This window comes from Mustelus asterias, chromosome 24 (genome assembly GCF_964213995.1).
Source record: "Mustelus asterias chromosome 24, sMusAst1.hap1.1, whole genome shotgun sequence".
Lineage (NCBI taxonomy): Eukaryota > Metazoa > Chordata > Chondrichthyes > Carcharhiniformes > Triakidae > Mustelus > Mustelus asterias.
Genome location: NC_135824.1, coordinates 4,519,854 through 4,540,182, shown reverse-complemented (window position 1 = coordinate 4,540,182; position 20,329 = coordinate 4,519,854). Strand labels below are relative to the sequence as shown.

General features: G+C 44.5%; 1 protein-coding gene across 4 annotated transcripts in view; it reads right to left on the bottom strand.

The window, feature by feature from the left end:
- The window catches only part of LOC144511170 (uveal autoantigen with coiled-coil domains and ankyrin repeats protein-like), a 207,827-nt gene that overhangs the window by 159,469 nt on the left and 28,029 nt on the right, over nucleotides 1-20,329 (bottom strand). The window contains exon 1 of one of the 4 annotated variants that reach the window (XM_078241205.1): nucleotides 10,662-10,890. The exons of 2 other annotated variants lie outside the window; for them this stretch is intronic. In XM_078241205.1, the coding sequence (XP_078097331.1) occupies nucleotides 10,662-10,709 (48 nt within the window). In that variant the 5' untranslated portion in view covers nucleotides 10,710-10,890. Of the gene's footprint in view, nucleotides 1-10,661; nucleotides 10,891-20,329 lie in introns of those variants that run through there. One more of the 4 variants, XM_078241202.1, reaches the window with a different exon arrangement.

Genomic DNA, 20,329 nt, shown 5'->3' with positions numbered 1-20,329 from the left:
CCACTCAAAGCAATGGAAGAGCAAACCATGCTGTACCACTGACAGAAACTTTGCCTCTTCACACCCCATAGCATAAATGAAACAACTTCAACTAGACAGCATAAGAATGCAAGGGGTCATTCAGCCCTTCCAGCCTATTCAAGTTCATAGCTATTACAGAATGGACCAAGCCCATTCAACCCATCAGGCCTCTGCCTGCTCTCCAAACAGCAACCCAGTCAGTCCCATTCCTCCGCTCTACATCCATACCCCTGCAATTTCTCAACTGGTAATCCAATTGCCTTCTGTAATCATTAATTGCCTCTGCTTCCATCACCCTTGTAGGCAGCAAGTTCCAAAGAGATCATGCTGATCTGCATTTACCATTTTATTTGTTTTATTATTGTCACATGCACTGGCATACAGTGAAAAGTATTGTTTCTTGCGTGCTATATGGACAAAGCATATCGTTCAGAGTACATAGGGGAGAAGGAAAGGAGAGGGTGCAGAATGTAGTGTTACAGTCATAGCTAGGGTGTAGAGAAAGATCAACTTAACAAGGTAGGTCTAGTCAAAAGTCTGATGGCAGCAGGGAAGAAGCTGTTCTTGAGTCAATCGTTTTGTGATCTCAGACTTTTATATCTTTTACCAGACGAAAGGTGGTGGAAGAGAGTATGTCCTGGGTGTGTGTAGTCCTTGATTATGTTGGCTGCATTTCCAAGGCAGCAGGAAGTGTAAATGGAGTCAATGGATGGGAGGCTGGTTTGCATGAAGGACTGGGCTATGTTCACAACCCTTTGTAGTTTCTTGCGGTCATGGTCCGAGCAGGAGGTATACTAAACTGTGTGGGCAGCAGTGGCAGTGGGTAGCACAGTGGCTAGTACTGCTGCCTCATAGTGCCAGGGGCCCAGGTTCGATTCCCAGCTTGGGTCACTGTCTGTGCGGAGTCTGCACATTCTCCCCATGTCTGCGTGGGTTTCCTCCGGGTGCTCCGGTTTCCTCCAACAGTCTGAAAGACAACTGGTGAGGTGCATTGGCCATGCTAAATTCTCCCTCAGTGTACCCGAACAGGTGCCAGAGTGTGACAACTAGGGGATTTTCACAGTAACTTCATTGCGGTGTTAATGTAAACCTACTTGTGACATTAATAAATCAATTTTAAAACTTGATACATCCGGAAAGGATGCTTTAAACTTTATCCATTTTGGTTCTATATCCCTCAATACTTTGCTCAAACAGAATTTATAAGCCCCCCCCTCCAAACCCACACCCCTCCCTCCCCACCTCCCCCAACCCTTAACAGCTTTTTTGGAAGGTGGGACAATATCTTTTGGATAAAGAAATTCTTCTGGACTCATCCCTGATAACCTGCTCTAATCTGAATGTCTGGCCGCACCCTCCAACCAGAGGAAAGGGGTTCTCTCTGGTCATATTCTTCGGCCTCCTGAAGATGATGGGGCAAGAGTGGGGGAAGAAGAGAAATTCTGAAATAAAAACAAGCTAGCACTGAAGTGGCAGCAGGTCAGTCTACACCCCAGGAGAAAAGACAGATTATGGTATTTTGGATTGGTAACTCATCAGAAATGTCAACACTCAGTCAAGGTCCATCATTTGCTTCATGGATCTGCTGTGTATTGGCAGCTTTTACTGAGATTTTTCTTTTATATTTCCAATTTTTATATTTTGTGCTTTTATTCCAAGAAATTTCCACTCCCATCAAACCACTTTCTGTAAACACACTCCGTAAACACCGTTTTCATTTCCCAGTATGAAAATACAAAATATCCTCATTATTACACCAGAACAATTTTCCGACCATAAACTCAATACTGCGCGGCCTTGACATCGGAAACAGATCTCCATGATTGATTTAGCCCCCCCCACCCTCCATGACAATATGGACAGCTATCTTCAGTGGTTATAGGAGATCAGATGCATCAGTCACAGAGACAGAAGATCCTGTTGCAGCAATCCACACAGACAGCTTATCTGCAATGCTGATACATATAAATCAGTTAGAGGCAGCAAGAGACTGAAAATAATCTTTAGACTACGGACCGAGACTGCAATTACTGGATGAATCACAGCACATTTTTTTATTGCGTGTCCTTGCACTGACTATAACTGACTAATCCAACGATGCGTGTGGCACTTTAAGGCAAGGCATATTTCAGAAAGTTCAGAACAAAATGGCAGAGCCGAAAATATTAACTTTCCTTTTTATTTCAATTCCTCACATGTTCTACAGCTTTGTTTCCACTCCAGACTTCCACCACTTAAGAGTCATACTTGCCCACAACACAGATAAGTGGGCAGGAAAAGCAAGATGATTACAGACTCGAGGGACTCTGGCAGATACAGTAGACACTGATTCTTAAGTGCTGCGCCATCATCCAAATTCTTCAAACATTTAATACTAAACAGTTTTCCTCAAAACTGAACATGCAGAGTTTAACTTCACTTCATCTATTAAGTGCATTGGCCGTGCTAAATTCTCCCTCAGTGTACTCGAACAGGCGCCGGAGTGCGACGACTAGGGGATTTTCTCAGTGACTTCATTGCAGTGTTTATAAGCCTACTTGTGACTAATAAATAAATCTTAACCTTTTCGCATCTTGCCTTCAGTGACTGCCACACAGTCATTATTTAGCTTATAACGTGGGACTGTATTCTACGCAACAAGGAAGAGTTATATTTGAAACAACCTGGCACCAAACAAGGTGTCTGTCTCATGATCTCAGTATTTAAACAGTATTACTGAAAAAAAAACCACAGCCTTAAAGTCAATCTATTTTAATATGTGCTCTGCTGTGCCCGAGACCAAACATCTTGCCTCAAACACTGACTCACACTGCATCCAGTCTAAGCAAAATCATACTAGGATCAATCATTGCATCACTCCCACCATCAACATATGGCATGCTTTCATAATCATTGTACACTATTAATAAACGTGTGCAAATGCACACAAACATTTAATGATTTCATGAACGCCACGGTGAGAACACCACCTTGACAAGGATACATGGGAATTTAGGAGTGGGAGTAGGCAAATCAGCCCTTCGAGCCCACTCCGCCATTTAACATGACTATGGATGATCTTACCCTGGTCTCAATTCCACTTTCCTGCCGGCTCCCCATAGCCCTTTATCAGAAATATAGCTATCTCTTTCTTGGATCTGTTGATTGATTCTGTCTCCATTGCACTTTGGGGCAGTGAGTTCCACAGATTCACAACCCCCTGAGAGAAGTAGTTTCTCCTCATCACAGCTTTGAACCCAACTCCTCGTAGTGATCCTTAAAGGAGAATGTCCGCCACCACTTAGCGGAACTAAGGATAGGAATTAGATGGGGTCTCTCCAGCATCCCACACCCAAAAGAAAAAAGGATAAAATATGTGCAAATATTCTCTTTCAGGACTCTTTAAAACTTTTTAAAAGGACTGTGGAATTATATGAGTGATTCTCTAATTTTTCCCCAATTTTGGGTCTACGCTACCAGGAAACACCTGCACCGCGCACACCTCAATTCCTGCATGGACAGATCTCTGTACTGGGAAGTTAAAAGTTTTAAAGTTTAAAGCTTATTTATTAGTGTCACAAGTAGGTTTACGCTAACACTGCAATGAAGTTACTGTGAAAATCCCCTAGTCGCCACACTCTGACACCCGTTAGGTACACCGAGGGAGAGTTTAGTACGGCCAATGCACCTAACCAGCACGTCTTTCAGACCAACAAAAATCACCTAGATGAAATAGCAAATAGCCTAGATGAATTTAAGGAGAAGCTGGATAAACACAAGGGAGAAATAGGACAAAATGCAGATTGGGTTAGTAGGATTGGAGGAGGCACATGTGGTGCATAGACATTGGTATTGATTAGCTATGTAAAATGTCCTGTTCCAATGCTTAAAATTCTCTGCAACATAGCCACGCTAACATTTCCCAGTAATCATAAGTAAATTGAAATGTTATGAAATATAGATGTAAAAACTAGCTGTGAAAATCAACTGGAATGTTCTGGTGAATGCAGGGCCCAATGCGCCCAACTCCCCCATTAATTCAATTACTTTAAAATCTCCTAGGTGCAGCATGCTTTCATCCTATATAAACATAATTGACAAGAGGTCATTAGAAAGAAGAACAGGACAAGGCCATTCAGCCACTCAAGCCATGCAATATCGTCAATCAATCTTCGACCTTAACTTTATTTTACCATCCTAGTTCCCTTAGCCCAGGTTTCCCTTAGTATCTAAAAATCTATCATGACCTCCGTATTAAACATACAACATCTGAGCATCTACGGGCTTTTGGAGTAGAGAGTTAGAGATTCTCATCCCTTTGAACGAAGACACTCCACCTAATCGCAGTGCTAAATAATCGAGCCCTTATTCTGACATTGCAACTCCTAGATCTAAACTCTCCACCTGAGGAAACAGCCTCATGGCATCGACTCTGTCAAACCCTCTAAGAATTTTGTTTCAATGAGATCAGCTTGCAGTCTTTTAAATATAGGACTAACCAATCAACCTAACCCGCACATCTATGGACTGTGGGAGGAAACCAGAGCACCCAGAGGAAACCCATGCAGACACGGGGAGAATGTGCAAACTCCACACAGAGTGACCCAAGCCGGGATTTGAACCCAGGTCCCTGACGCTGTGAGGCAGCAGTGCTAACCACTGTGCCACCATGCTGCCCTTTAACAGCCCTTCCTTCAGAGTCAGTGAACCAAAATCCTTAAATACCCTACCGCAGCCCTGTGGCAGCACCTTTCATCATTGCACTCCATCAATTGGCAATCAGAAAGTTGGCCTTGCCAATTACACCCTTAACCAGAGAATATCTTTAAGGTAAATATTGAGATCATAGAATCCCTAGTATAGAAGAGGCTATTCGGCCCATCAAGTCTGCACCAACTCAGAGTATCTTACCCAGGCCCCTCCTCCAACCTATCTCTGTAACCCCACACCTTTCCCATGGCCAATCCACTAAACCTGCACATCTTGGGGACACTAAGGGGCCATTTAGCAAGGCCAATCCACCTAATCCACGCATCTTTGGACTGTGGGAGGAAACCCACACAGACACAGGGAGAATGTGCAAACTCCACAAAGACAGCTACGAAGGGCCAGAATTGAACCCAGGTCCCTGGCACTGTGAGGCAGCAATGCTAATCACTGTGCCACCATGATACTCCAGCCAAGTCACGGTAACAAAATTTGCTTTGAATATGGCAAAGTGCCATAATACCCCCTCAGTCAGATTAGTATTCACACACCCAAAGAACTGTAATCAAGTACTTGGGGAAAGGGAGGAAAATAAATTTCAATTAGGCAGACAACATTCTGGAATGTTAAGAGCCTGCATTCGAGACAGGGATACAAATCCACTACCAGTGCAGTGAACCAATTAGGTTTAACAGTAGATATACTGTGTTTGTGATATTTTAAGTTACAAACCACATGAAATGCCAGAGTGTCACAAGACATGCAGATCAGTGAACATAATCGCAACATGGAAAGTATTTCATTCCTTGATGAGAAACATGCAATAGCCCAAAGTGCAGCAATTAAGTGCGTTACTTTCCCGCTAAAGTCATGATATCCAAAATTCCACCAACTCAGGGAGGAGTCATTGAACTACTTCTCCATTGTTGAATGGCACACAATTAGTGGGGAATCCTTATAAGTATGCACAGTAAAATCCAAATTGCAGGGATGGATAGCATTAAATACTTGGAGGGCCAGTGGACATGGGCCAAATGGCCTCCTCTGCACCATAACAATTCTGTTATTTCCCTCTAAGTTTCTGTGGTCATCTTATAGATTCTGAAATCATTAATACCAGCACTCCTTAAGATCAGATTTCAGAAGACTAGCATCGATAAATCATCTCCCAACATTTACGCAATTGAACTTTATTCCAGTGAGAGGATAGTAGGTCCGGTGTCTCAGCAAGTATTTGGCTCTTGCTGGGGGTGGCACAGTGGTTAGCACTGCTGCCATTGTTCGATTCCGGCCTTGGGTGACTGTCGGTTTGGAGTGTGCACGTTCTCCCCGTGTCTGCCTGGGTTTCCTCCGGGTGCTCCAGTTTGGTTTGGCAATGTAAAATAGCCTCTTTAGTGTCCCACGATGTGTAGGTTAGATGGGTTAGCCATGGGAAATGTGTGGGATTATGGGGATAGGGCAGGAGAGGGGGTACTCTATCAGAGAGTCGTTGCAGACTTGATGAGCTGAATGGCCTCTTCTGTACTGTATGGATTCTATGAAATGAGACGGACATATTAGCATCAATGCTAGAAATGGCTCATGAGTTCAGGGATTCAACCCAAACAGCAAGTACAAAAGCTGCTTTATGGCCTGAGAGATCCATGCACCAATACAAATTAACCTTGGAAAGTATCTATTTTAAGTGGACTGAAGAAGTTGTAGGAATAAACAGGTCAAACCTCAGTAGATTACAAGAGCAAGAGCATTCAAATGCATTCGTAGCAATCACACAAATACTTAGCCCAACAGAATCTATTTTTAAGAATAGAAAATAACAAAAACATGACTGATTGAGCTGTTCTGGCAGAGATCCAGCACAGACCAGACAGAATTATATGATGTCCTTCTGGGCTATGACCATTCTATGATTCTATTAGCAAAGTGAAACCAAACCAACAAACCGCCCCAACAAATAAAGTTAAAAAGACAAGAAAACAAGCTTGGCATCCCTACAGGCTGTGGGTGTCCCAAAGTACTCAACAATCAATGAACTATTTAATGAAGTGTAATGCAGGAAGCACAGCTACCAATTTGAGCATAGAAAGCTCCCACAGCAGAAACGTGATAACTGGCTAGATCATCTTTTTAGTGGTGTTGGATTGAGGGGTAAATGTTGCCCAGAACACCAGAAATCTCTCTCCTACACTTCCTTGAAATGGTGTTTTTCTTTATTAAATCCACAGGTGGCAGCGTACTGTTTAAAAGTTTATTAGTGTCACATTAACACTGCAATGAAGTTACTGTGAAAATCCCCTAATCGCCACACTCCAGCATCTGTTAGGGTACACCGAGGAGAATTTAGCATGGTCAATGCACCGAACCAGCACATCTTTCAGGCTGTAGGAGGAAACCGGAGCACTCGGAGGAAGCCCACACAGACATGGGGAGAATGTGCAGACTCCGCACAGTTAGTCACCCAAGCCGGGAATCCAACCCGAGTCCCTGGCGCTGAGGGGTAGCAGTGTGAACCACTGTGCCGCTCCAAACAGGGTCTCATGTTAATATCTCATCTATTAGCATCATCATTAGACAGCATCTCTGATAGTGCAGCACTCCCTCAATGCTGACAGCATCAGGAGTGTCAGCCTGGATTACATTCTCAAGTCTCTGCAGTGGGTCTTGAACTCATGATTGCCTTAGTCAAAGGAATGAGAAGTCTGGGCATGTGGATACAGAACAGCAATACAGCCTGCGGTATATAAAAATTACTCTTACATATGTATGAAAGACTCATTGGGATTCTTCTGGGTTAAGTTAATGTGACACATCAACATATTTTTGTAAACTATTGCTGGAGCCGTTTTTGATCATCTATTTTCCACTGAGCATTGAAATTTCTCGAGATAGTTTACAAAACAAGTGGATAATTGAACACATCAGTTACCCTCAGCAGTGCAACTGAAGCTGCAGTCCTCACTCCTCTGGACAATAAATGTATCTGGCACACAGTTGTGTGCCTTAAATGCAGAACTTTTCAAAACAAAGTTTAACGTGAGACAGAAACTGAGAAGTCTGGAAGCATTCAGAAGGCCAGATTCAAGGAGCCCCTGTTGAAGGCTCCACAACTGAAATGTTACATCTCTGTTGTCTCCACCCAAGTGTTTCCAGCACATTTTTCCTAACATCTGCTACCTCTAATTTATAATCTTTCAAATAAATTACCTGTATAGGAGTGGAGTCATTGAATGCTAACCCAGACTGCTGACATCAGGGCGGCACGGTAGCACAGTGGTTAGCACTGCTGCTTCACAGCTCCAGGGACCTGGGTTCGATTCCCGACTTGGGTCACTGTCTGAGTGGAGTTTGCACACATTCTCCTCGTGTCTGTGTGGGTTTCCTCCGGGTGCTCCGGTTTCCTCCCACAGTCCAAAGATGTGCGGGTTAGGTTGATTGGCCATGCTAAAATTGCCCCTTAGTGTCCTGGGATGCGTAGATTAGAGGGATTAGCGAGTAAAATATGTAGGGATATGGGGGTAGGGCCTGGGTGGGATTGTGGTCGGTGCAGACTCGATGGGCCGAATGGCCTCTTTCTGTACTGTAGGGTTTCTATGATTTCTAATGATCAGCTGTGGTACAAACACCCTTAACTTCTGCCATAAACAGCAAAGCAAAAACACTCATCAGCCAGTGTCCTCCTCACTTCCTCAAATCCACCAAAACTGGATATAGCCCACCAGTTGCAGCACCTATCTACAACTAAATGGGGTTCAGCTGGAGCAATAAAAAGTGACATCAAGGTCTCTCTCTCGCTGTACAGTTATCAGGAACAGAGAATAGGTAAACACCTCTAATTAATAAAATGGAAAAAAAAAGTGAGAACAGGGAAACAGTGCTACTATCACTGGCTGAGCAATCCAGAGGCCCCAGGCTAATGCTCTAGGGACATAACTTCAACCATTCCACCATGGCAGCCAGTGGAATTTAAATTCAATTAATCAATATATTCAAGTTGAAAGTCAGATTATGTAATGAGGACCATTGATGGCCATTGACGGCACAGTGGCACGCAGCAGGATGGGGAGGCGGAAAGCACAGTGGTTAGCAGTGCTGCTACACAGCGTCAGGGACCCAGGTCCAATTCTGGCCTCAGGTGACTGTGTGGAGTTTGCACGTTCTCCCCGTGTCTGCGTGGATTCCTCTGGGTGCTCTAGTTTCCTCCCACACACCAAAGGTGTGTGGGTTAGGTTGACTGGCCAGGCTAAATTGCCTCTTAGTGTCAGGGGATTCGCAGGGTAAATACTTGGGGTTAGGGTCTGGGTGTGACTGTTGTTGGTGCAGGCTCAATGGGTCAAATGGCCTCCTTTTTCACGGTAGGGATTCTATGGAAAACCCATCTGGTTCACCAATGCTCTTCAGAGAAGGAAATCTGCCATCCTTATCTGGTCTGACCTACACATGAGACCCAGATCCACAGCAAAGTAAAGTTGACTCTCAATTGTCCTCTGAAAGAACATAGCAAGCTACTCAGTTATACCAAACTGTTACAGGAAAGTCCTCTTCCAGCACAGTTGGTGTACCTGCACCTGACGAACTGCAGTAGGTGGTTCTGCACCTTCTCAAGGACAAGGAAGGATGGGTAGCAAATGCTGGGTGATGCCAAAAAGAAAGGCACAGTGGTTCACATCCACAACTGTAAAATTCAGAAGTTAGCTTAATATGAAATGCTGGAGAATCTCAGCAGGTCCGACAGCATCTGTGAGAGAATAGAGCCAACATTGAGTCAGGGGGACCCTTTGTCTTGAGGTCTGATGAAGGGTCATCCAGACTTGAAACGTTGGCTCTATTCTCTCTCCACAGACGCTGTCAGACCTGCTGCATTTCTCCAGCATTTTCTGTTTTTGTTTCAGATTCCAGCATCTGCAGTACTTTGCCTTTAAACTAGCTTAATATACTGCTTTTTAAAAACAAAAAAAACCTCACTTCTACCGACAAATATATAGATTGATAATCAGAGTGAAATAAGCAGTGTGGAGATAGAGTCAGAGCTACAATATTACCATTACAATATTACTATTTATTATAGTACAGCTATTTCAATTACTATTTACACAACTATTATAATACTATTTAACTTGCATATAAAGCTGAAAAGTGAAATCAGAACAAGCAGTGAACAGAATACTGAAAGACACCATAAAATTATATTTTCTTCAAGACTGACTACTATAAGCAAATAGTGCCAGATATACAGATAAATATCAGATGTCTGGGAGTGACTACAGCACTATCATCTAGCTTCCAGCTGCTTTCTATAGGAGGACAGATATCTGGGAATGATTACGAGGCAACCACAAAATGAGGATTAATGGACACCTGGGAATGATCACAAGACTGAAATGTCATCTACAGAATTGGAGATGACACCCAAACAAAAAACAAGCCTCCACCCAAAATCACTGGGTGAATGAACAGCCCTCGTGAAGAAGGCTGGTCATTTTGAACTCACTGTCAAACTGACACCACAGTATACCTATGAAATCCAGGCTGGAGCCTGGGTGTGGCGTTTTGTGTCAGTAGCAACTGTGGTTACAACTGCTTAAAAATATTCTTTTCAATCCAACAACTATTAAGCCGACCAACAACGAAGTCCGCCTGATAAACTGCTGGCATTTCAGCTTCAATTATTATATTGACTTTTTAAAAAATGACTACAACTTTTTCCCCAGCCTATTCACAATCTCCACGAGGGACGTTGAGGACACATTGAAAAAAAAAGTTGGGTGCTTCGATTAGCCAAGAAGGTGCCTTTCAAACACACACTGGGGGGGGTGAGAGTGATACAGCTGGTAACACACAAACTCTGAAAAGAAAGTTTCCGTGCGAAACATCGAGTTAAATTTGCAGGAACACAGACTGTGAGCAGACTGAGTGTTACATTTTCAAATACATTCCGCCCTCAGCTGGGAACTTACATTCAGAGTCACTTCGTGTTTCTTCAACCGTGACTTCAAACTTTTCATACTTGAAGATAAAGTTTGTTTTTGGCCTCTCCGCCGGCAGGTCGGGTGTTTGATTGCCTGTAGCGGGGGGAAAGGTGTCTCTGCTCCTTCTCCCAGCGCCAACTCTCTGCTCCTTCTCCCCAGCTTCAGCCCCGCCACTCCTCACCTGCCGCTGGCCGAGTGACTGACACCCGGCCCGGCCAATCAGCTGGCGGCGGGGGCGGGATTTCCTGCTGCTGATTGGCAGGTTCCCCCCAGAGCGGGGCGGGGCGGGGCCGGCGCCAGCCCTCACCTGGGCGCGAGGGGGCGAGGCGCGCACCTGAGGCTGGGACAGCAGCAGCTCTGCCACCTGTGTCTGCTGCCTGCCACCTGGTGTGTCTGCTGCCTGCCACCCGAACTTGCATTGTACAATACTAACTAAGGCCTATAGTGTGATAGCTTTTATTCCAACAGGTTTATTTGGTAGCCTGGTGTTGTTAAACTTCTTACTGTGTTTACCCCAGTCCAACGCCGGCATCTCCATAGCTTTTATTAACAGGGGGTTGGAGTTTAAGAGCCGTGGAGTTATGCTGCAACTGTACGGGACCTTGGTGAGACCACATTTGGAATATTGTGTGCAGTTCTGGTCACCTCACTATAAGAAGGATGTGGAAGCGCTGGAAAGAGTGCAGAGGAGATTTACCAGAATGCTGCCTGGTTTGGAGGGTAGGTCTTATGAGGAAAGGTTGAGGGAGCTCGGGCTGTTCTCTCTGGAGCAGAGGAGGCTGAGGGGAGACTTAATAGAGGTTTATAAAATGATGAAGGGGATAGATAGAGTGAACGTTCAAAGACTATTTCCTCGGGTGGATGGAGCTATTACAAGGGGGCATAACTATAGGGCTCATGGTGGGAGATATAGGAAGGATGTCCGAGGTAGGTTCTTTACGCAGAGAGTGGTTGGGGTGTGGAATGGACTGCCTGCAGTGATAGTGGAGTCAGACACTTTAGGAACATTTAAGCGGTTATTGGATAGGCACATGGAGCACACCAGGATGATAGGGAGTGGGATAGCTTGATCTTGGTTTCAGATAAAGCTCGGCACAACATCGTGGGCCGAAGGGCCTGTTCTGTGCTGTACTGTTTTATGTTCTATGTTCTCTATGTTCTAACCCCTCAGCTAGTTTCAATGCAGTGTTAAAGATTTTTAAAGTTTATTTATTAATGTCACAAGTAGGCTTACATTAACACTGCAATGAAGTTACTGTGAGAATCTCCTAGTCGCCACACTGTGGCACCTGTTCGGGTACACTGAGGGAGAATTTAGCCAGTGCACTTAACCAGTACGTCTTTCGATTTTGAATGGCTTTGGCCACAAGCTTGTTATCTACCAACACACAAAATCTCTTCATATATATATACAGTGGAGCCCTGATTTTACGTGCCCCAATTTCGCGCGAAATCGGATATTACGCGATCGTGCGACGGACCCTTTTTTAAAACTATTTCCGGTTCAGTGAATTAGCGCGACCCCGATTTAGCGCGACCCCGATAACATTCGCGATCACATTTTATGGACCCCAACCATCGCGTTAAAACGGGGCTCCACTGTATATATAAAATCCCGATGTGGAGATGCCGGCGTTGGACTGGGGTAAACACAGTAAGAAGTCTAACAACACCAGGTTAAAGTCCAACAGGTTTATTCGGTAGCAAAAGCCACTATCTTTCGGAACAGGCTGTCCGCCTGTTCTGAAAGCTAGTGGCTTTTGCTACCAAATAAACCTGTTGGACTTTAACCTGGTGTTGTTAGACTTCTTACTGTATATAAAATCCCACCAATAGAATCCCTACAGTACAAAAGGAGGCCATTCAACCCATCAAGTCTGCACCGACCACAATCCCCACCCAGGCCCTATCCCCATAATCCCATGCATGTACCCTGCTAGTCCCCCCTGACATTAAGGAGCAATTTAGTATGGCCAATCAAACTAACCAGCACATCTTTGGAATGTGGGAGGAAACCGGAGCACCTGGAGGAAACCCACGCAGACACGGAGAGAATGTGCAGATTCCGCACAGACAGTGACCCAAGCCGAGAATGGAACCCAGGTCTCTGGTGCTGTGAGGCAGCAGTGCTAGCCACTGTGCCACCGTGTCAATGTAAGCCTACCTGTGACACTAATAAATAAACTTTAAACTTCAACTTTTAGGCCAGAATTTTACCATCCCGTCTCCCACGGGAATCTGAGCAGGCGAGGGGCGGACCATGGAAAGATTCATTGACCTCGGATAGGATTTTACGGTTTCAGGACAAGTGAGGCCATAAAATCCTATCCTTGGTTATTGTTCTACATTGTAGATCCTTGTAAATGTCCTTTGCAAAACAAAACTTGGATTTATATAAAGGCAAAATACTGCAGATGCTGGAATCTGAAGTAAAAACCGAAGATGCTGGAGAATCTCAGCAGGTCTGACAGCATCTGTGGAGAGAGAATAGAGCCAACATTTCCAGTCTGGATGATCCTTCATTAGCTCTGATCCGTCTGATCTGCTGAGATTCTCCAGCATTTTCTGTTTTTACTTGGTTTTTTTATAGCACCTTTCACAGATCCCGAAGTGCTTTATAGACATTGAAGCGTAGTTACTGTGCCACGCCCCTAACCAAACTGTTCAGCACAGCTACAACACCCAGCAATGTGGAATATTGCCTGGTTATGTCCTGTACACAAAAAGCAGGATAAACCCAACCCGGCCAATTAGGAACATAGAAACATCGGAATTAGGAGCAGAAAGAGGCAAATTTAGTCCTTCAAGCCTGCTCCCCCATTCAATCAGATCATGGCCGCCCTATCAGTCTACTCTCGATCATCAGTAAAGTGATGGAAGGGGTCATAAACAGCGCTATCAAGTGTCATTTGCTTAACAGTTTCCTGCTCAGTTTGGGTTCTGCCAGGGTCACTCAGCTCCAGGCCTCATTGCAGCCTTGGTTCAAACATGGACAAAAGAGCTGAACTCTAGCAGTGGGGTGAGAGTGACTACCCCTGACATCAAGGCAGAACTTGGACCAAGTGTGGCATCAAGGAGCCATAGCAGAACTGGAATAAATGGGAATCCACGGGGGGGCAAAACTGGAATAAATGGGAATCCACGGGGTGGGGGGGTGTGGTTGGAGTCATACCCGGCACAAAGGAAGATGGTTGTGGTGATTGGAGATCAATCATCTCAGTTCCAGGACATCACTGCAGGAGTTCGTCAGGGTAGAGTCCTCGGCCCAACCATCTTCCGCTGCTTCATCAATGACCATTATACCATCATAAGGTCAGAAGTGGGGATGTTTGTTGATGATTGCACAATGTTCAGCACCATTCATGACTTCTCAGATACTGAAGTAGTCCATAAATAAATGCAGCAGGATCTGGACAATAAATTGGCTTGGGCTGACAAGTGGCAAGTAACATTCGCAACACTCAAGTGCCAGGAAATGACCATCTCCAACAAGAGAGAATCTAACCATCACCCTTTAACATTCAAACTGAATGTTTGTGAGCTGGATACTGCTAAGCAAATGACACTTGATAGCAGTGTTAATGACCCCTTCCATCACTTTACTGATGATTGAGAGTAGATTGATGGGGCGGCCATGATCTGATTGAATGGTGGAGCAGGCTCAAAGGGCTGAATTTGCCTACTTCTGCTCCTAATTCCGATGTTTCTATGTTCCTAATTGGCCGGGTTGGGTTTGTCCTGCTTTTTGTGTACAGGACATACCTAGGCAATTTTCCACATTGCTGGATAGATTAATCTAACCATTGCCCCTTGACATCACTGAATTCCCCACTATCAACATCCTGCGGGTTACTGTTGACCAGAAACTGAACTGGATTGGCCATATAAATACTGTGACTACAAAACCAGTCCAAAGCTAGGAATCCTGTGATGGGTAACACACCTCCAGAGCCCCCAAAGCCCATTGGCCATCGACTAGGCTCAAATCAGAAATGTGATGGAATACCCTCCACTTGCCTGGATGAGTGCAGCCCAACAACACTGAAGAAGTTTGACACCATCTAGCACAAAGCAACCAACGTGATTGGTACCCCTTCTAGAAACATTCACTCCCTCAACCACCAGCAAACAGTAGCAGCAGTGTGTACCATTACAAGATGTATTGAGGGACTCACCAAGACTCCTTAGACAGTACCTTCCAAACTCAATACCGCTACTATCTAAAAGGATAAAGGCAGCAGACGCATTCACCTGGAAAGTTCCCCTCCAAGTCACTGACCATCCTGACTTAGAAATATATTGCCGTTCTTTATTGGAGAGGATTCTTCGAGACAGGATTTATTCCCACTTGGAAATAAGTGGACGTATTAGTGAGAGGCAACATGGTTTTGTGAAGGGGAGGTTGTGTCCCACGAACTTGATTGAGTTTTTCGAGGAAGTGACGAAGATGATTGATGAGGGTAGGGCAGTGGATGTGGTCTACATGGACTTCAGTAAGGCCTTTGACAAGGTCCCTCATGGCAGACTGGTGCAGAAGGTGAAGTCACATGGGATCAGAGGTGAGCTAGCAAGGTGGATACAAAACTGGCTGGGTCAAAGAAGACAGAGGGTAGCAGTGGAGGGGTGTGTTTCTGAATGGAGGCCTGTGACAAGTGGTGTTCCTCAGGGATCAGTGCTGGGACCTTTGTTGTTTGTAATATATATAAATGATTTAGAGGAAAATGTAACTGGATTGATTAGTAAGTTTGCAGACAACACAAAGGTTGGTGGATTTGCGGATAGCAGATGAGGACCATCAGAGGATACAGCAAGATATAGATCAGTTGGAGACTTGGGCGGAGAGATGGCAGATGGAGTTTAATCTGGACGAATATGAGGTAATGCATTTTGGAAGGTCTAATACAGATAGGAAATATACAGTAAATGGCAGAACCCTTAAGAAGATTGATCGGCAAAGGGATCTGGGTGTACAGGTCACTGAAAGTGGCAATGCAGTGGAGAAGGTAGTCAAGAAGGCATACGGCATGCTTGCCTTCATCGGCTGGGGTATTGAGTTTAAAAATTGGCAAGTCATGTTGCAGCTTTATAGAACCTTAGTTAGGCCGCACTTAGAATATAGTGTTCAATTCTGGTCGCCACACTACCAGAAGGATGTGGAGGCTTTGGAGAGGGTACAGAAAAGACTTACCAGGATGTTGCCTGGTATGGAGGGCATTAGCTATGAGGTGAGGTTGGAGAAACTTGGTTTGTTCGCACTGGAACGACGGAGGTTGAGGGGAGACCTGATAGAAGTCTACAAGATTATGAGAGGCATGGACAGGGTGGATAGTCAGAAGCTTTTTCCCAGGATGAAAGAGTCAATTACTAGGGGGCACAGGTTTAAGGTGCAAGGGGCAAGGTTTAAAGGAGATGTACGAGGCAGATCTTTTACACAGAGAGTAGTGGGTGCCTGGAACTCGTTGCCGGGGGAGGTAGTGGAAGCGGATACGGTAGTGACTTTTAAGGGGCGTCTTGACAAGTACATGAATAGGATGGGAATAGAGGGCTATGGTCTCCAGAAGGGTAGGGGGTTTTAGTTAAGTCGGGCAGCATGGTCGGTGCAGGCTTGGAGGGCCGAAGGGCCTGTTCCTGTGCTGTAATTTTCTTTGTTCTTTGTTCCTTGTTCTTTCACTGTTGCTGAGGAACAACAGCATGCTTGCTTAGTAGCACTCATCACTGGCCTACACAGTAGTGATTACAACAATAAAAAGATCATGGCATTTGGAATGTGTATTGCCAGAGTGGACCACAGAACCAGAGGCAGTCACAACACATTTTGCCAATTCTATCTGAGAATCTGCACCTTACAAATCAAAAAAAGATTCAGGTCTGCTGCTTAATCTGATGATCTGTCCCAGCTGATCTCATGATTTTCATGCAGTGAAAATTGGCTTCATTTCTCCTTGCAGAAGGGGAAACGATCAGAGAAGTTCATGCTCTTGATTGCTATCCATCTCCTAGCAACACTAACTTCACACCTAGCATCATTACTAGCACATTATCTGAAGAGAAAACATTTGCAGGTCTAAAGGCAGGAGTGGGACTCGCTGAGTATCTCTAACAGAGAATTAGTACAGACACAATGGGCTGAATGGCATCCTTCTTGTGCTGCAATCATTCTCTGATACTTTGACAAAAGGACTGTTGCCACCTTGTCAGCTCGATGGGTGACTGGCAATAAATCAGGATTGCCCTTTTCCCAACAACAATTTATTTTAAGATCAGTTAGAAGTGAATATGTGGCACGGTGGCACAGTGGTTAGCACTGCTGTCTCACAGCTCCAGGGACCAGGGTTTGATTCCCGGCTTGGGTCACTGTCTGGTCGGAGTTTGCACGTTCTCCCCGTGTCTGCATGGGTTTCCGCCGGGTGCTCCGGTTTCCTCCCACAGTCCAAAAGATGTGCTGGTTAGGTGCATTAGCCATGCTAAATTCTCCCTCAGTGTACCCAAACAGGCGACTAGGGGATTTTCACAATAACTTCACTGCAGTCTTAATGTGACTAATAAATAAATAAACCAAACTACCATCTACAAAATTATGTTTCGACATTGAGTAAGGGCAGGGTTCCACTGAACCATGAGTCTTTCTCATGCTACAAAGGTCTGTCAACATTTGCATAGGACACACAGCAGCTTGAGCAAGGCACCAGAGAAGGAAGAAGCGATGTTTCCAGCATGAGTCAACACTTTAGAAGTGAAGAGGGAAAAACATCTGGATGAGTCCCAAACTGATGGTGCAACGGTGGAACAAAGAAACATGAACCCAAGGCCATGGAGAAATTGGCCATTCAGAGCATGTTGGCAGCTGTGAGGCACAAGCGAAAAAACCAATAGCAGAACATTATCAATGTAATAGTGTGTGCTCTAGAGTAATAACAAATCCAAGATTTGACAAGTAGCTTTAAGTTCCTGTAGTGTCAGTGCTGTAGGAAGCAAACTGAACACAGAATCAGAGTACTGGAGTTCATGTCTGATTCCAAAATGTTAAGTCATGGAATTGTTAGATGCAAATTTGCAAACATGATCCCAAACCAATGTCAACATTCTTCAGAGGAAGACATATGTTTTCCAAGTAAACAGTTGGGATTTTCCAATATAAGTTGGCACAGGCCAAGTTCCTCATTTGGAAAATTATCTTTACAGTCTCTCCTCAGAGTGAGAGGGAGAGAGAGAGAGGAAAAACCAGTGGCAGATTATAAGGGTTGGAACAGGCAAGATGAGTAATTTTGCACATCTTTGGGCAGTTCAATCAAACATAACGTCATCAAAACTCTGACAATTGGTTATTTCTTCATGAGCTTGGAAAGAAACTGGTGCCTCAAAAGAAGAGCTGGAAAGATTAATTCAAGAAGTAAAAAGTCTATGGGCGGGGTTCTCTGGCCATTCATGCCGGCGGGATTCTCTGCTCCGGCTGCAGTGAGTGGAGATTTGGCTGGATGCCAAGTTCTCCATCCCTCGCTTGGAGTGGCAGTGGGGCGTGAATGGCTGGAGAATTCCAGTCAATATTTTTAAATCAGCAATTCTCACAAAACGTATTAATTTCATTTGATTTTTTTCTAAAAAGATGATTTCTTACTTTAAATATTTAAAAACACAATTTTAAGATTAAATTAAACCAATGTACTTTTAGCCAAATAGAAAGCAACAAAATATCATTAACAATATATTTCCACAATATCAGTTCAGCCACACTGTTTACAATGGGTATATCCATTTCAAAGTCACAGGTTAATAGTTAAATGTTCTGTTTCTCTCTGATGGTTCAGCTCAGCAAGGCTTCAGCAAGGTTCCAAAAAAAAAGTCAAGTTGGACTCGAAACATTAACTCTGTTTCTCTCTTCACAAATGCTGCCAGACCCACTGAGGTTTTCCAGCACTTCCTGTTTTTATTTAAAATTCTCATTCCTGTTTTTTCAATTTCCTCCATGGCTCTGCCCCTTACTCTCTCCTCCAGACTCGCATGCCTCTGAGATATTTGCATTGCTCAAATCCTGGTCTCTTGAACTAGTTTTAATCAAAGAACAAAGAAAAGCACAGCACAGGAACAGGCCCTTCGGCCCTCCAAGCCCATGCCCATCATGATGCCCTAACTAAAAAAAAACCTTCTGCCCTTACTTGGTACTTATCCCTCTATTTCTTCCTTATTCATGCACCCATCCAGATGCCTCTTAAATGTTGCAAATGTGCCTGCCTCCACCACCTCCTCTGGCAGCGGGTTCCAAACACCCACCACTCTCTGCGTGAAAAACGTCCCCGCACACCTCCCTTAAACTTTTCCTCTCTCACATTGAACCTGTGCCCCCTTGTAATTGACACTTCCACACTTGGAAAAAGTCTCTGACTTTCCACCCTCTCAACGCCCCTCATAATTTTGTAGATCTCTATCAGGTCTCCCCTCAGCCTCCGTCTTTCCAATGAAAACAATCCTAGTTTATTCATCCTCTCCTCATAGCCGACACCCTTGAGACCCGGCAACATCCTGGTGAACCTTCTTTGCGCTCTTTCCAAGGCTTTCATGTCCTTCTAAGAGTGTGGTGACCAGAATTGCAATACTCCAAATGTGGCCTAACCAAGGTTTTGTTATAGCTGCAACATGATTTCCCACCTCCTGTACTCAATGCCCCAGCTGATGGAGACAAGCATGCCATATTTCTTCTTAATCACCTTGGCCACCTCTATTGCCACTTTTAGGGAACTGTGGTCATGCACGGTCAGATCCCTCTGTATGTTAATGTTTGTAAGGGCTCTGTCATTTATAGTATAATTCATACCTAAATTTGATCCTCCAAAACGTGTCACCTCGCATTTGTCTGGATTAAACTCCATCTGCCCTTTCTGTGCCCAACTCTCCAATCTATCTGTATCCTGTTGTATCCTCTGACAATCCCTGGCACTATCAGCAATTCCGCCAATCTTCCTGTCACTTACTAATCAGACCACCCACATTTTCCTCCAAATCACTTATATGGATTATAAACAACGGAGGTCACAGCACTGATCCCTGCGGAACACCACTAGCCACAGATCAACATTCTGAAAAACACTCTTCCACAGCTACTCTCTGTCTTCTATAACCAAGCCAGTTCTGTATCCATCTAGCCAGCCCACCCCAAATCCCATGTGATTTTCGTTTTTGTACCAGTCTGCCATATGGGACCTTGTCAAATGCTTTACTAAAGTCCATATAAACTATATCCACAGACCTTCCCTCATCAATTTACTTTGTCATCTCTTCGAAAAACTCAATCAAGTTGGTGAGACATGACCCTCCCCGTACAAAATCATGCTGCCTGTCACTAACTAGTCCATTTTCCTCCAAATGTGCATATATCCTGTCCCTCAGTATCTTCTCCAAAAGCTTCCCCACCACTGATGTCAGGCTCACCAGCCTAAAATTTGCTGGATTATCCCTGCATTTCTCGTACCTTTTCAGTATATTTTCAGTATCACTGATGGACATGCCTTTAACTGGCTGGACGCTAGGCTCCCAAATTCCCTCAATAAACCTTTCCCCCTTTATTATCATTCTTTTGGTCTTTCATCCTTGTACATAAGAACATAAGAACTAGGAGCAGGAGTAGGCCATCTGGCCCCTCGAGCCTGCTCCGCTATTCAATA